The sequence below is a fragment of the Bactrocera oleae genome, chromosome 5, assembly GCF_042242935.1.
Source record: "Bactrocera oleae isolate idBacOlea1 chromosome 5, idBacOlea1, whole genome shotgun sequence".
NCBI lineage: Eukaryota > Metazoa > Arthropoda > Insecta > Diptera > Tephritidae > Bactrocera > Bactrocera oleae.
Genome location: NC_091539.1, coordinates 35,778,883 through 35,797,590, shown reverse-complemented (window position 1 = coordinate 35,797,590; position 18,708 = coordinate 35,778,883). Strand labels below are relative to the sequence as shown.

The 18,708-nt window shown below is 36.0% G+C and overlaps 1 protein-coding gene across 1 annotated transcript in view; it reads left to right on the top strand.

Moving 5' to 3' along the window:
* kirre (kin of irre) overlaps positions 1–18,708 on the top strand; it is a 71,472-nt gene that overhangs the window by 51,188 nt on the left and 1,576 nt on the right. Inside the window, exons 3-9 of the mRNA XM_014232078.3 lie at positions 15,148–16,055; positions 16,484–16,684; positions 16,756–16,932; positions 16,992–17,094; positions 17,625–17,752; positions 17,834–18,260; positions 18,335–18,662. Of these exons, the coding sequence (XP_014087553.2) occupies positions 15,303–16,055; positions 16,484–16,684; positions 16,756–16,932; positions 16,992–17,094; positions 17,625–17,752; positions 17,834–18,260; positions 18,335–18,662 (2,117 nt within the window). The 5' untranslated portion in view covers positions 15,148–15,302. The remainder of the gene's footprint in view (positions 1–15,147; positions 16,056–16,483; positions 16,685–16,755; positions 16,933–16,991; positions 17,095–17,624; positions 17,753–17,833; positions 18,261–18,334; positions 18,663–18,708) is intronic.

Sequence of the window (18,708 nt, the reverse complement as noted above, 5' to 3'; positions counted from 1 at the left end):
ATTGTTCAGTTTATTTGACAGCTATGTTATATGTTATAGCATACATGGTCCATACTAAAAAATTTCTTCGGATATTAAAGCGTTCCCTTGAGAATATTCAAAGCCAAATTTCGTAAGATATCTCGACAAATAAAACAGTTTTCCATACAACGAATTGATTTTGATCATTCAGTTTGTATGGCAGCTATAAGCTATAGTGTTTCAATATCGTTGGTTCCGATAAATGAGCAGTTTCTTATTGAGAAAAGGACGTACGCACACTTTCAGACCGATATTTAAAAAACTGAGAGATTAGCACGCGTTCGTCATGCTGATCATTTATATATATCCTTTATGTAACCTTCGATAGTTCTTTATGGGTGTACAAATTTCGTAGCAAACTTAAAGTACCGTATTCAGGGTATACAAATTAGAAACCCTATAAATGATCTGAAGGAAAAATTAAGTTAGAAAAAAATAATTTTTAGAAAAGGTGGTAAAAGTCAAAAGTTCTACAACTTAAAATTAGGTTACTTAGGGATGTGATGATGATGTTAGGGATTAAATTAACTACGAACATGCTTAAATTTGCATAAGAGCTTAATCGTTACTTCTATAAGTGTTAAGGTATTCCATATAAAAGCTCACTTCTAAGTTTTATAGAGTTTAAGGTTTGAAATTTGATTTTTTTTTAACTCTACTTTTTAGATTTTTGATGATGACTCTAAATGTTTGGTTTATATTTTATAATATCTGGATACTTTTGCGCAGGACCACAAAATTTGGTGTGCCTTGAGTAATATTTATACCATATAAGTGTACTCGGAAAATTTTAGCTTATGAAGCAACAAAACAGAGCTATTTGGTCACAATCCAGCTTTCTTATTGACCTATGATAGACAGGAGGGGGTAGAAAATGTATACGAGACATATTGAAATAGCTTATTGTTATTGTAGCTTCAGATGTTGCTAAATTACTAGTTTTTGATCAGATACAAATATAGGTTCGTTCCGTTGCGAGAAACCTTCATGGACAAATTAATTAAAAGATTGTTTATAGTTAAATTTCATACTGAAAAACCTCAGGGATGTATTTCTGGGATCACTGTTCTTCTGATTGGATCTTAGTGGTACAATAAATCGCCATTTGTCTAAATAGTATGTAAGTAAGCTGTTTGTGGATCTAGTAGGGAATACTTAACATTAGCCCTTGATAATTTCGTTGTACAGTCTTATTGAAATGCGTAAATTAAAGCAGTAAATTTTCAAACTAACTATTGATTCCACTCAACTGTATTTAATTTTGAAGTAAGATCACAATTGAATTTCTGAATGCCGCGCATTTCCTTGGCACACCATTAACAAGCACTCATTTGCAGGCTGATACAAAATTATCCAGGTTTTTAAGTTATAATTTTGCTCCGTAGCAAGTGACAAAGGAAATAAAATACAAAAAGAGTACAGCTTTGCAAATTTCCTACTCATTTAAAGCCAAACGAAAACAACACAGGACACACAATAGTTGAGACTTGTGGGTTGAGCCAACTCGACGCCAGCGCCTACCCAATCAAACTGTCCAATCTGAGCTGTCAAACGTAACTCACACAACTCGGAGCACTACTAACAATGACCAGCAATTTGTAAGCTTCATTGTGTGGTATGTAAGTGCAACTGTGTATGAAAACTGGCCGGCCAGAGAGTTTAGAATTACTAACCTCCAAGAACGTTTTTGCGAATACATTCAGCTGCTGTTGCTCTGCGTTTCGCCTTCAACTATTTCACTTATTTTTCTGCCACTGCGCAATCACATAGAAAAAATTCAATTTTCCACCTGCTTCATGCAATAATCATCACTTGTGTCCATCACTTGGCTGCCACATTGTGTTGCATACCGCATCAATGCGCTTTCCATGGCACATATACATACATATACATTTCGAAGATTACTATATAGGCAGGCAGAGCCTAGTTGTCTGCTTAGACGGCCGTAAGTATCTAGTTTCCTCTACGCAGTGGTGCTGGCGTGTAGCAGTTCGTTACTATTATTAATAGTTGATTGTGCTTTGTTATTTCAAATACAATTTCTTTGCTCTCTTTACGTTGCTGCTTCATCAATTTTAAATATTCTATGGCTACATACTACCAAGAATTTATATATTTCTGTGCGAAAATCTCTAGCACCTTATACCCAGCTGCCCGCAAAACTTTTTTTGTACTATTACTTTTTTTGTATCCGAACAGGGTATATTAAGTTTGCCACGTAGTTTATAACACCCAGAAGAAAATGTCAAAGACGCTATAATATATATATGTATATATAAATGATCTGCATGATGAGCTATGTCAATTAAGGCATGTCCCTCTGTCTGCCTGTCTGTCTGTCTGTACATACGCCAACTAGTCCCACAGTTTTTGAGATATTGAACTGAAATTTTGCACATGCCTTTTTCTCCCCAAGAAGCTGCTCACTACTATAGCATATAGCTGTCATACAAACAGAACAATCGAAATTAAGTCATTGTATGGAAAACTTTTGTATTTTACGAGATATCTTCACGAAATTTGGTACATATTATTATCCAAGGCAATGGTGCTATATCCGAAGAACTTGTTTTGATCGAATCCCTGTGGCATAACATATAGCTACCATACAGACTAACCGATCAAAATCAAGTTCCTGTAAGGCATATTTTGTATTTGTGAAGGGTATTATATCTTCGGTAACACCAAGATTATCGATTTTTTCTCGCCTTTTTTTTAGATTACTTCTTATTTTCTATTTAGTAATGTGATTGAAACTCATTTTGCCTGCCTTTATTCAGTATTCTTATTTTGTTTCTATTTGTCTTCTCAAGTTGACGCCTCTCTTTTTATGAATATGTCCTATTTGGTATAAACGTTAGGTTGTTTGTTATTATTCTACGCCAGTTTATTTTGCTCTGCTTTTGTTGTATTACTCGCTATTGTTGGTGTACTTGATGTTGCGTTGGCACATGTCTGCAATGGACAAAACTATCAACACCTAGCAGCGTTCGCAATATTTAGTAGTGTCTAAAGCAGTAGGAGCACGCTGCCAGTTGTTGCTCTTCCCACGGCTGCACGATTTTATATGTTTTTTTATTCGTGTATTAGTTATAAGTTCCTTGCAACCACACATACACACACGCAAACATGTGTATATAACCGCAGCCTAAACATTATCTGGCACCTACAGCACCACCACTATGCTCCTCACCTCTTTCAGCCGCTAACATTGCATTGTATGCGTATATGTGTGTTCGTGTGTTCGGTTTACCCGTCACTTTGTCAATGTCTGTTGTTTGTCTACTCGCTTGTCTTGGCATTAAATGTTCGTTGCTGGGGGTGTCATGTGTTTATTATCCTTCTACACCGGAAGTGTTCGTGCACACATGTAGTCGCAGCGCACACACATTCAGTCGTGTATATATTGTATACACTTGTAGTGCGGCACATGCGCCGCCAGACGCTTGCTCGCCCTCCAACAGCACGTTCCAAGCACACATACACGCATGCCGCATACCTATACCCTTACATCTACATACATACATACATATATGTTATGGATGTTCATGCAGCCAGTAGAGGATGCTTTCATTTCCTAACGGTAAACATGTAAATAAACATTTTTCGCGATTTGACGACTTCAACAATGCGATCAGCAGCGCTTCCTCACATTTCTCACATTGCTAACATCATCCGCCATAGCAACATAGAATCAAATATATGTACACAGCTCTGTTCTCAAAGCTAAACAATAAGCGTAGACAATACCTGTTATATAGCAGCGGCTTGAATAGCATATTGTCATAACTGCAATCGACAGTGGCAACAACAGCCGCCACAGAACAATGATAACGGGAATTCAAATATGATATATACATACATATACCATATGTACATGTACAATATATGAGACATACCCAGGTTTATAAACAATTTTTCAAATAGTGGATTTTTTGAATAACAAACTCTAATTAAAAGTTTGAGAGTTATTTATGTAGAAAAATGTTCTATGAAAATTTCTCTTTTGATAAAGAAGACATACAAACTGATCGAAGAAAACCAAGTCCTAGACAACGCTAGATTGTTCAGATGAGACCTTTTTATTTGTGAAGGGTACGTATATTTTAGCTTCGGTGCAACCGAAGTTAACTGTTTTTCTGGTTTGTACTATTAATTATTAGGTATGGTCTTGAGAAATTTGAAATAATGTCACCATTCAGTAAAAGAGTCATATATATTTATTTAACTGGACTGTTTTAACCGTCGTTTCATGAATAATTTTGTGATTTCTGAATAATATGACGCCTAAAGTTCATCACCGAAATTTTTCGCTGCAATGAGATTCTGACCCGCAGTTTCTTATCAGACTCTGTGTTCTGTCGATAAGCTTATTAGAAAGAACTGTCTGTTTATAAACCATAATATTAAATATCAAATTGGTCTAATATACTTATATACATATATATCTATACACCACCACCACCTCCTGGAATTCCTTTCTGTTGAATCTTTGAAATTTAGTTGCTGTTGCTGTTTAGTTGGTTAGTCTGAAACCGGGAAAACTTTGTATTCTATAATAATTTCTAAAAATAAAATTTCTTCATATTCAATACACTGTGATTTCCAATTTGCTGCAAGATGTTATCATACATATATCACTATGTATATATCCATATACCCAACTGCACGGCTGGGGGCCAACACCATCCTAATAAACAACATCCACAACAACAATCGAAATGTAGCGAGTACACATGAATACAGTTCCGCTTTTTATGGCATAAATTTGTAATCAAATTCCCAGCATTTGGCGTTTGGCATTAACCGCTCACATCTACAACAACAATTCAATTTGTGTTTGCACTTGCTCCCTGTGCCGAGCTGTTGTGCGCATTTGAAATCCCATTGTGTACTTAACAGAGCGCTTTGCATAAGCACACATGTATGTGTGTGTGTGTGTTTGATGCCAGCGCGTTCTTTGATTGTTTTTCATCTAGTTCTTCTGCGCTATTGGCAGGCAGCCTCTCATCTATAGCAACTACATGCTGCCACACCTATGTACTATTGTCGAGCGATTGTTGTCCTTCTTGTTTACATACTATGTGTGTGTATGTGCGGGGCTTTGTATGTATGTTTGCGCGCGATTTGTCAGTTATGCGCATTCGAAATGTCATAAATTAGAAAAAACCGGCACAAAACACATGTTCGTGCTATTGACGGGCAAATGACAACAACGATGTCGCTGATGATGGCAGTTGGTGCAATCAGGCAAGCGGATATTGCGAATGTTGCCTATACCAACAGCGAGGAGGATTTCGGTAAGCTCACTGTAGTCAGCACACTTACACACATACACTCACAAGTATATGTAAGAATATGTAGGTAGGCATACTTTTAGGCATTGTTCCACTAAAGGCACCAGCTTGCTGAAACAAAGCCGTGCGTAATGGTAATGTTAGGCCGCTACTAGTGGCGCTATCCGTGCTGAGAGCTGCGCTAAGCTCGGCTAAGCTAAGTGCAACGGAATGAAATTGTAACGACAGCGATCTCTCATCGATGGCTCGCACTACAAAGGGGTGCATGTTTGCGTGCGTTTGTAAGGATGTAAACATGATGTGACGATGGGCGCGTGTGTATGTGTTTATTTACACACCGCGACAAGTGTGGATTTCCTAATTCCAATTTCGGTCGGGCCAAACAAAACAAAGTGCAAACAACCCGTGACACTACGACGACAATTTCGGGTAATAAATATCAGTTTCAACGCTTGGAATTGATGAAATGGGCGTGGGTGTGTACAAATTGAGTTGTTGCGACACTAACTGCGTAGGGTACAAAAACAAGAGAATAATCGGCGTTATTGAGGTTCATAGGGTAGCTCTTACCGCATATACTGCCTGCATCTGCTCATACGTAGTTAGAAATTTATAAGTATGGATATGTTATCTGTTGATTGGCATTAGAAAGCAAAGGTTTCTGTTCGTATTATTTGAATAGGCTTTTAATTAATAAATCAACTCTTCAGACGTGGCAACTCTATATAAAAATATTTGTTTTATCAATTTTTAACAATGTTTTTTTTTGTAATTTAAAGGTAGTTGGCAACTCCATAAAAATATATAATTTTTATTTAAAGCTTTTTATTTTTCTTTAGTAATTGATTTTAAATTCCAAAATGTTCTATATTCGATGTGTTCAAGAATTGCTTGATTTTCAATAAAATCGATGAGTATACAATGTTATCTATAATGGAGGCACTTATTAAGAGGTTAAGTCAGTATAGAACTCTCAAAAAAGGCCTAGGCGGATGTCTAAAGACGCACCTAGGCCTTTTAGAGACCTATTGTAAAAATTATTATTATTATGAGAGTATGGAAAAGTAAACTCCTCTTTATCTAAAAAAAAAATGTACATTGAAATTTAAATACAAAATGGCGACTACAGGACTAATCAATGGTATCACCTTTTTAAAAAAGTTCGCGATGGGCGACGGTATTTCTAGAAACTCGTGATATTTGAAAGATAATGAAAACGATATCTTCATCTACATAATACTTGCTAACATAGTCAAGTACGTACGCTTTTAGCTTTACATCAATTTTTCCTAAGATGGCGGACTTATAAAAAAAGATTTAATTCTGGACGACAACCATGACAATTAAATTGTTTATAAAAAATCTTGCAATAATATCAAAAAAGTCATACGCAATTTACTTGAAAATGTTACAGTTCAAGTGAAAACGTGTACAATAACCATCGTCATCCGATTTGAATATTGTAGCTTCAAGAAAAACGCTTTTAAAGGTTTACGTACTGAAACTGACTAACTGACTTATTCTAATTGGAAAAGTGATATGTATGTACAAATTATACTAATAATTCTAAGTTATACTTTAAGTTAAAAAATAAGCGATTTTTTTTTAATCTTAAACTGGCCTAACTCCAATATTGTATATAAAATAAAACTTTTTGAAATGATAAATTTGACACCAACTTGTCGGTTGTATCACAATGGGCCTTCTATAGGCCAAAGTGTGTCATGAGACAACCTCTCTACCTTCCTACCTTTGCATTGGATAAATACTATATATGCAAGTGAACATACATCCCACTTATTATTCAAATTTCCTTGTATCTATTAGTCTGCAGATAGAAAGCAGAGCCGACTCTTAAATTCTAACTAAATGAGCGGCAGCATTGATAATACAAAGTCTAGTAAAGAGTCTAAAGTCTACTCCTATTATTCCAATACAGGCATGACTAATCTGTATCTTGCGTTGTATAAGTGCCATCGGGTTGCTATATAGGCTAAAAGGAAGGCGGCTGAAAATGTGAATAGTGTCTATGATCCTGTTACTGTACGTTTGGAGGAAACAATCGCTCAGTAGCTTTGGTCAATAAGAGACAAATTATGTTCCATCAGGACAAAGCCAGGCTACACATATTGAAACTTGGGTAGGAGGTTTTTCTGCATTAGCTATAGGGGATCTGGAACCAAGTTGTCACTACCTGTTCTTGAAATATTCGTCCCAAGAAAAGCTTGTGCAGATCGATAGTCCAAGCTTTTTGACAATAGGAACGAGAGTTTCTAGAGAGTGGCATTATGAGGTTACCTTCCCTAGTTAGCTTAGTGCTTAATAATATATCTTGTCTAATATCGTTCATCAGTGCTATAAAATCAAGCAACTTACCGACAAATAGTGAATCCATTGTATAGAAAATATTGAAAAATATGTACCGATATTAACACGCTATACTAAGAGAGAGATAAAACCTTCAATTTAGTGCAAAAAATCGTATGAGAAATTTTTTCTGAAAATACAATATAACGAATGAATAAGAAATAATACCTTAAAAAATGCTGATGAAATGGTAAGACAATATAAAAATAATATTGACTCGTGTATTATATATGTATATACATATTTTTCATTTCTATTAACACCATTATAGAAAATTAAGCGGCAATAAAATGGCGTTTGACAAGAAGCGGCGCTAATGTGTTAATAGCCTTAATATCAAGCAAATAACTGAAGCATTACTATGCTTACAACAACATATGTATGTGCGTATGTACATATGAATAGCTAATCGTGTCTATTTGTATAAATGTACAAATTATAATATAGACCATTAAACACGCCCTTTTGGCAAACAATACGATAAGTATGGCGATGAATTTCGCTTTAGTACAGACAGGCGCCTTATTTATTTGCAAGTATATTATATGTATTCCTCTGCGAAAATCAGACAGCAGTAGTTTAGGTGTACGTAGGTATGGTCAGCCGAACAGCTAACATTAAATAAATGCAAATAAACGCGACGGCGCACATTAATAAAAATCCATAGTCCTTAAAAAGCCAGTTAGTGAAGCCAACAAAAACTACAGCTATGACACGAAAACGGCAAAGCGAAAGACGAGTGAAAATTTACAGCTTAGTAGACCACAAAGCTGGTTAGTAAGAACGCTCCATTTCTGTGACCAAGCGTAGAACACTTACTCGGTCACTGGCTAAAGCAGCCAGTATATGCTGTGACCGAATAAAATTATACTATTTCACGAAGTGAAAAAAAGCTTTGAAAAAATAGAAGAAGCAACAAGCGACAAGCCACTATCGCCTGCTGTTAGTTACCGCTGAAATGCTTTTGACCCGCCTTGACGCGTACATAGGAGTTGATGCAGACCTTCGGCCCTTAAAGCAATGAGAGGAGGAAATTGCGAAAAATTGCGAGACGGTCAAGAGTAATGACAAAAAAGGATTGGCTCAATGACCTAGCGCATTTTGTCTGTCGACAAGTTTTAGGGAGTGTTAGAAATGAGAAAGTGGAAAAAGAGAGGGAGAGAGAGAGAGTGGGCAAAGTAAATACTGAAAGTTACATAATTTATCGAAATATATTTCCGGTTCAAAATGGGTGAAGAAAGAACGATTGTTAATCCGATTAGCATGATTTTCAATTCATTTATAAATTCAACTATTAGTAATAATACTGTCAGTGGATCTGGGTTCACTTGAGGATGTTAACCAAAAAACATGGATTCTATATGTTAGAACTCATCAGCTATTTGGAAAGATGATACTTTCCGGACCTCCTTTTGATAACATACAAGGCCGAATAAATAATAAATGTATAAAAATTAAATTACTTTATTAATGTTACAATTAGGGAAAGGTCCACTGGCACATGTAGAGATGAATGGCTTATAGATCAATTAATTACGTGAAAATCGATTTATCGATTAGTCGAAAAATTTACAATTTAACGATGGTTTTGACAAAATTATGATTACACATAAAATACTAAAATGCACATAAGAAGAGACGACGTTTAGAATATCTTTCACCTCCTATATATTCTTATGATTTATTGTGTCACCTGACAAAATTGCGATGACATATACAATAGAAGTGGAAATAAAAGCATATACAAATATATGTTTATATTACACATAATACATATACACTATATTTGTGCTTGTGTAAGTACTACTTATCCACAAGAAATATTTTTCATCTGTCCTCAATTTACGCTCGTAGTTACAAATCTGTTTCTGTAAAGAAATTCAGTGCGTATGTGTATGTAGCGGAGTTGGGTGTCTAAGACTCAATTTTAGACTCAACCTTAAAAAGGAAATGAAAATTTTTATAACGAAATCACACATTTTTAGAAAATACTTCTCCAGCAGACGCAGATCAGTCAAATTTCTAATATATACGTGTATGTGTGTTTGTGTTATTTGTGTGAGTTCAACTGCGTGTCTATGTGGTGGAAAGTTTAGCAGAGCGGATTATTTACAAATGCAGAAGCCCTAAAATAAATTTTAGCAACGTAAACCAAACCAAAAAAATTATATACACGTGCAGCATGGTGAAATTAAATTCTTAAATATTACCATAGTAGTGACTTTTGAGAATTTTAAATTTACGATTTAAATGATTTCAATTATTTCTTTAATATAGCAGCTTTGTTGAATTCTAGATTTTTTGATAATGGCATCAGAATAGAAAGCCACATAAAAATAACACCTGCATTTTGCTATATACGTAAGTCTATCGATCTACTTATGATTGAGTAAGAATACATTTTCTTAAGGAAGCTTAACCTTTCAAGTTATTCCAACCCTTTTAAGCATTTTTCATTATAGCAATTTCAAACTAGACAGACATTTTGAAATGTTTTAATACATATATATGTATATATATATATACGAGCTACATATGTGCCTTCCTATGATATATGACAAGTAGATATTAGCTAGAAGCTTATAGCTTGAGCTTAAGAGTTTATACCTATGTTTAATATTCTTTCTGCAAATTAGGTAACTCTCGCACGTGTTGTCGAATTTTAGGCGTTCACTCATGCAATCTCAGCTATATATATGTATGTGTGTACACCCGCATGCTTGTAAGGTAGTTAGCACGTATGTGTTTTCACAGATGTCAGACTAATTAAGGAAAATATTATGAATTTTGTTAAGGAAAGCAATTTAATATGAGTCATTATAAAATGGAAAACTTAACTTAATTAGTCAAATTGCCAAGAACTTTAATTTCGAACAAAAATCGACAAAACGATTTTCACAATATAAAAAAGCTATCCCTTCATATCAAAGTAACCTTAAACCTCCAAAAAAGAGTTTTCTGCTTAAAAGCTGAAAATCAAACAAGTGTACTATTAAAATAAATGAAAACAGGAAATGATCAAAGAACTAGTCAATAATTTGATTTTTGATTTCCCCTTTATCATTATCTACAAATATATCTAAGAAGATCGTGTGAAAGTTTCAAGCTGCACGGTCTAACTGTTTCAGATAAGTGTTCCTCCCCGATTACTCTAAGCTACATATACACTCATATCTCCGAAATTATGTGCCGGATCAAAAATCGGATTTTTAAAATTCGCAGGTGGAGTACCATTCCCAGCTGCATTTGCATTCCATAAAAGGGTGAATAAAATATATCTTTTTTTGATTTTGATCGGTCAGTTTATATGACAACTATATGCTATAGTTAACCGATTCAAAAATTTCGCAGATTCTAGCGAAATCCGAGTTTATAATATGTGCCGAATTATGTGACAATATCTTGTCAAATAAAAAAGTTTTCCATACAAGGACTTGATTTCGATCGGTCTGTTTGTATGACAGCTATGTTCTATAGTTGTCCGAAAAACTCCTATTCAAACTAAATCTAGATTTGGCTGAAAGATACTTCAGTTTCACAGAAAATTGTTATTGTAAACAACCTAACTCATTCTTCTGTGAAAAATTAATGTAAAAGAATCATAAGATTCTTCCTCTTGTAAAACAATAGAACATTTCTCCTCACGACTGGAATTCCATATGCGAAGCTCATTGTGGGAACCGACTATTCCTCCTACAATAACATATATTTACTTAAGTAACTAAAAAATTTAAAAAACACTCTCTAAATTCAGCGAGAATTAACTCATTAAAAATAGAAAAGAAAATCAAATAATCACTGGCATTAAGTAATTCAAAGTTCCCAAGGCCATCTGATTACAAAGATATTCAACATACGAAACCCGCTCACACACCGTTCGCCTCTATTCATATTTTATGTGAATACAAATAATAAAGACGCATTTTAAATTTTCAGCTTGCAAGCAAACAAAATGGGCCGATTAGCCCCCGAATAGTCTCAAATGGTTAACATTTTTTAAAGCATTCATTCGAGTTGAATTTAAATTGGCATTAAGCTGGCTGTTTTTAACAGGATGCATTGGCGCGTCAACACACACAAATGCTTATATATAGTTATATATAATATATAACTGTGCATCTACAGCAAGTAATAGCAAGTAAATAACATGATTGTGGTTAGCTTGGTGTTTGTTGGTGCACTTTCATTAACTACTGTCGACAGTGCAAGTAAAAAGTAGGCGAGCAAATACACACACACACTTAACATTTTTTTTGTGTGAGTTAATGTATATGAGCGCATTGAAATTTGAAATGCCTCGACTGTCTATATATAAATGTACGTGTATATGCGTGTGTGTGTGTACAAACTTGACCTACAAAACTTCGCTAACTCAGCCACCGCACAACATGCAACATAGTGCGGCAGGACGACAAGGCGACAACACGACTGGGCGCCAAGCCAAAAGTCAAAAGCAAAAGTATATATGATGTGCATATAAAGACCACATACATGATACATATACGTATGTATATATAGGTCTATAACAAAATGAGGCACTGCAATGTGCGCCGTGACCCTGAAAACAAGTACATTTGTGTGGGTTAGCGTAACAAATTTACAGCCTAGCTGACTGACACAATGACACGCCGTTACACCGCCGCACTGCCACACCGCTGACGCCATCATTGCCAAGCGCTTACTAAAATTACATCAGCTTTGGAAAATTACTGAAAAACTGCAAGCCAAAATGTGGAAGCTCGAGCAGAAGAAGAAAATACGAAAAATAAACACGTCAGCCTAAAAAACCAACTTGTATTTACAAAATCGGTGGAAAGCCAGGCAGGCAGTAGGCGGCAGCCTTGTTGTGATTACACTTCTATACTTTCACGGTACTTTTCTATTTATTTTTCTCACTTTGTATGCGTTCACGCTGCACAAAACGGAAATCCATTTAATACTCAGCCACGCGTGCACACTTGCATGCATGCAACACACACGCACGCATACACACACGTGCGCGCATGCAAGCTAGGAATATAAAATGAATTAGTGGGCGCATATGTGTGTTTACAGTTAATTCCATTTTATGGAAAAATCATTATTGTGTTGAGTGAGCTGCATGAAAAAATTACCAACAACAACAAAAAATTAAAATTAAACACAAAAATGTAACGGTATGTAACTAAAGAGAACTGCAGCAACATTGCATTTCAGTTGCCACAAAAGAATCCATTACCGCAACAGCGTTTCATTGCATTTGGATAATTCGCCTGACACTCACGCACACACATGCAAGCAAGCGAATTCACCTACACACACTTACGTATTTGTATAAACACCCACGTACATAAATGTGAGTAAGTAGCTGTTACGTGGGTGAATACATACACACATATGTATATGTAATATTTTAAAGTCTTGCGCGCATTTACTTACACATACATATACTCATACATATAATTACACAGTAAGATATTGCGATCCTTTATATTGCTTTTCGGTTAATGCGCGCTCAACGTGGTGGATAGCCGTAAGGCGCGCATATACACACATACGTACATGCACAGATATATGAGATATACAGTTATACAGTTATTATATATAGCGCTTGTAAACATGTATTTATACGCCCACGCATGTCCACGCTTAAATAGCAAAACCGCCAGTCTGCCTGGACGCCAACAACTACTCGAGCTACCTTGCAGTGTTGCCTCACAATGCCATTCGCGCTATAAACCTTAATGTTTTTCCTTATAATTTCGTATAAAGTATAAAAATTACTCAGGTTACGTTGCTCATAAAAATCTTAATCGCAAATGTAATCGTATTTTATGCACATTCCGCCAAGGTAATGGTTTAAAAGAAAATATGTTGAACTTGTTTGCCCATTAGTTAGCTAGATAGGAGGGTTTATAGATAATGTACATAGCTATATAAAATATCGTGTGTGATGATGATTGTGTAATATGAAGACGCTAGGAAATGTATAGCTCGTCGACGGTTCAAATATAAAAGCTAAGGTCCTACTAAAAAACAATTGGTCCCTGTAATGTCCAATGATGTAATCTCCGAAGAAATTGTTCTTGCATACAACCTGACAGATCTAAGTTCTTGTAGGGAATATTTTTTTTGAAAAGTATTATAATTTCGGTGCAACCGAAGCTAACGTTTTTTCTGGTTTTTCATTTTCAAAAATTATTTGCATCATTAATTTTCATTTTCCTATATAAATTTTTCTATAATATAATGTATATATATACACATTAATATTTATATATTAATACAAATAGGTATATTTTTTTAGTTTTTTCACTGATTAATTTAACATTTTATTTATCACTTCCATTTCTAATTTTTTTTAATTTTAATTATACATTTATTTTATTTTTACTGGTTTTATTGTTTATAAGTTCAGTTTTTATTATTCACTTGTTTTTATTTCACACAATATTTACTTTATTTATGTTCACCATAGATTTATAATTTTTTATTTTCACCAATTTATTTATTTATAATATTTGCAAACATTTATTTTTCAATATCACCGAGTTACATCTAAATGGCAGATTTTGATATTTTTTTAAATTTTGTTCCGAAATTTTTTGCACACATTTTTCACTTATTTGGAAGACTATTTTATTTACTTTCTCTGTAACTTATTTGGATTTTTTCATAAATAATATGTATTACTTTTATATAATGCATTGTTGAATAGGTATTAGCATTATATCGAGCCACTTTTTATGTTTTTCCTTTGTACTAAAAGTTGTCAAAATTTTTAATTACATATAATTATATATTATCACGACATAGTTTTAATTAATTTATTTTTTTCTAACCGTCTTACCTTTAAAAAATTAATCTTATATTATTTTATATCCTAAATCTTTTTCCTTTCTTTCAATGTCAATCACATGTTTTTTCCTTTAATATTTGCAATATTAAAATTTTCTCCTTTGTTTTTTATCCACATTTGCACATTTCACAATATCGTTTATAACGGGGGCGTTAAAATAGTGCACTCTTTAGTATCGCATTATTTATTTTTTATTCCACACATGCAAATATTTTCACAAGCGAATTGCAATCATCGCATAAATATTGCGTTTTATGCACATGCGCAACAATGCAACATTATATGTTTACTCCTTCTCGAATACCGCTCATACATTCATAGTTATGATTATTATAAAAGTTCCATAACTTCTCTACAGAGGTGGCTTGGAGCTCTTTACGTTGCTGCCAATGTCCATATTTTTGCTCTTTGGCCATTTAGTATGAAAATGCCATTAAAGCAAAGGAAAGTATGGCGTTCAGATGGAACAATTTGCAACACAAAAGTGTCATATGTGCTGAACACTGGCATGCATATGCTATAAAGATATATATATATATATATGTATATGAATATATACAGTTATACATATGTATGTATTTATCGGCACTCATGTTTACAATTTTTATTATTATCCAATTGCAGGCTCTCGCATCCTGACACGTTTTGTGTACGGGCCTACACAAGAAATATCAACGAAAACGCGTGTTATTGCAACGCGAAACAAAAGTAGCGGCACCAACGATATTATTTGCTTCGGCGTCTGCAACAACTACAACAATAATAACTATATAACGAAAATGTCCATATCAATAAAGCGCCCATATTTTGCACTTACGTCACGGCCACGCAGCACTCTTGACAGCAGGAGCGATAACAACAACATAAAGAACAAAGACAGCAACTGTAAATGTACAACCAGTCAGCGAACACATCCGCATAACTATCAATGCCACCACAAACACATTCCACACACCGCACACTGGTGTTGCACAGTAACGCGCCCCAGCTTTTTCAGCATACTACTAATGTCATTGTTGTTGCTCAGCGCACACTGGCACTCCGCAGAAGCCAAACCAAAGTCGCGTAAAAGTTCCAACAGCCATCATAGTAATGATGAGAAATCACCAACCGAGGGTCAACGCTTCGCCATGGAGCCGCAGGATCAAACCGCTGTTGTGGGTTCACGTGTTACGCTGCCCTGTCGGGTGATGGGCAAAATGGGTGCATTACAATGGACGAAAGATGATTTTGGCCTGGGGCAGCATCGCAATTTGAGCGGCTTCGAACGCTACTCGATGGTGGGTAGCGATGAGGAGGGTGACTTTTCGCTAGATATCTATCCGGTGATGCTGGACGATGACGCCAAATATCAGTGCCAAGTGGGACCCGGCCCGGCGGGTGAGGCGGGCATACGTTCGCGCTTTGCCGAATTGACAGTACTGGTGCCGCCGGAAGCGCCGAAAATCACACAGGGTGAGGTTATATTTACAACGGAAGACCGCGAGATCGAGCTGGAGTGTGTGTCGGCTGGTGGCAAGCCAGCGGCTGAGGTGAGTGGTAGACATTTTTCTTACAGCCAAATGTTGTTCGCAACTGCGTTAGCACTTTAAACACTATAAAGCACAACATTAAACAATTGTGATTAGTTTAAAACACCAAAAACTCTCACTTTATTGCTTGTGCACGCATCCGCCCGAATTTATTACTCAGTTGAATTGAAAGCACGCAACAGCTGACGTGCGCTTTCAAAAGTAGTTGCAATGCCAGTGGTGCACAGTTTGAGTGCTAGTATAGAGGGCGCTCTCTCCACTGTAGCAGGTTTTAGAACCGCAGCAATTTCATGTACTGGAGATAATGCAGTGCGGAACTGCCTTATCAAAAATATTTAAATTCGACAGTTAATTTTTTGCCTTATCTCTTCGTTCACTAAATCTAAAATTTTATCAATTCACCAAAAAAAATGTTTCTACGCCTTCAGATTACTTGGATTGACGGCCTCGGCAACGTGCTCACCAAAGGCATCGAATACGTGAAGGAGCCGTTATCGGATTCGCGTCGCATAACGGCAAAGTCGATTTTGAAACTCGTGCCCAAGAAAGAGCACCACAACACGACATTTACTTGCCAAGCGCAGAACACGGCGGATCGCACTTATCGCGCTGCCAAAATACTAATAGAGGTGAGTCATTCGTAACAATTTATTTTAAAAATATATTATGTAATAAATATATTAATATTCATATCGCTCAGGTCAAATATGCGCCGAAAGTGGTGGTCTCCGTTATTAGCGGTGCCTTGGCTGGCGGTCGCATACTTGAAGGCTCCGAGGTTATATTATCCTGCCAAGCGGATGCAAATCCACCAGCGCAAAGCTATCGTTGGTTTATAAATGAAGAATTGGTCACTGGTGATTATACAACGAAAATGGTGAGCTCTCATTTGTGCTAAGCTTTATAATGAGCTTATAGTAAAAATCTTTTGTACAGATCATACACAATGTAACCCGACAGCATCACGAAGCTTTGGTCAAATGTGAGGTTGTCAATGCGGTGGGCAAGAGTGAAGAGACTGAAACTTTGGATATCAGCTGTAAGTATTACAATTATCTCACAACTTTTTTTTACAAATTAAAAGTAAAAGAGAGAGAGAGAGTGTGTAAAAACTTTTTTTTATCTACTAGAGGTCTTAGTGCTCTCTTATGGTAAGACGATTAGTACAAATTAGGTCAAAATAGTATTTAAAAAACAAGTTTGTATTAAAATTTTCGATACTTTAGAGTTCCATGTTGTTCCTCTTCAGCTAAACTTTGTAAGATAATCTTCGTTAAAATGTGGATGGAATATTTCTATTTGGCATTCGCATAGATCTCAGTCCACGAAAAGACTAGTCACAATGCCGAAACGAAAATTTCATGTATTATTGCTTAAATTTGTCATTAGACAGGAAATACCTTACAGTCTTTTAGGTAACTTGACACCTGGACTTTTAATCAAAGTTTCGGCCAATAAATTCATGTTCACAATGTCCCGTGGGGCTTAACATTTCCCTCTCCGCTTCATTAGAATAAAGCCTCTTTAATTTTTAATAAACAGAAATCTTAAATAATTTATCTCTTTTAGATGCACCCGTCTTCAAACAGCGTCCCATCTCCGTTGAAGCAGATTTAGGCACGAACGCGAATTTACTTTGTGACGTCGACGGCAATCCGACGCCTGAAATTGAATGGATTAACGAAAACACAGACAAAGTAAGTATGATCCCTCTGAAGACCCCTCTATATATGCTACCTTCAACTAACTAATGACTTTTTCAACATTTTTCACACCAGGTCGTGGGCAACACAGCAAATCTCATGCTGAAGGTGAGCACCGAGACCGCAGGCCGTTATTACTGCAAGGCTATAGTAACCGGTTTTCCAGAGATCGGTGCTGAGGCCACAATTTACGTTAAGCGTGCACCTATTATTACCTCACATAAGGTGCAATTTGGTGCGGTGGGAAGTCGTACGAAAATCGATTGTGTGGCATTTAGTGTGCCTAAAGCCGAACAGATTTTATGGTCCTTCGACGACAAGCTTATTAATATGAGTACCGCCGATCCGGATATTTATATATTCGAAGAGCAACATTTACCAGAGGGTGTGCGTGCAGCGCTCATTATTAAAGAAAGCCGTTCCAGTCACTTTGGACGCTACAATTGTACGGTGAAAAATTCATATGGCAGCGATTCGTTGTTGATCAATTTGAAACCAGAGCGTATGTTGAACTTACTTTACTTATACATATAGTCTTAAAGTTCTTAATAACAGCTTTCAATTTTGCTCTTCTAGCGGGTTCGGTGCCTATACTGCTTGTTGTTATGGGTTCACTCTCTTCGGTTGCTATTGTCATCATGATTGTGATGTTGGTGATTGTCTATATGAAGCGCAATAACAAAAAGCCCATACCAGCGGATGTCATACCAGAGGCGTCACGTGGTGGCGATAAACTGTCCGGTCTAAAGCACGAACTACGCGCCAAAGCCTACGATGTAGATTACTCGGAGGCAGGTAGCGACGGTTTAGCCATCAATCTTACACAAGCTCCAATGCCAGATGTCCAAATGAAGGGCGCCACATTGGGTGTGCCACTGGCTGGCCCAGTGAAATTGGACGACAGGTGAGCCGCAGGGCTGTTTAAACTATTGCATATTTCAACAATTCGT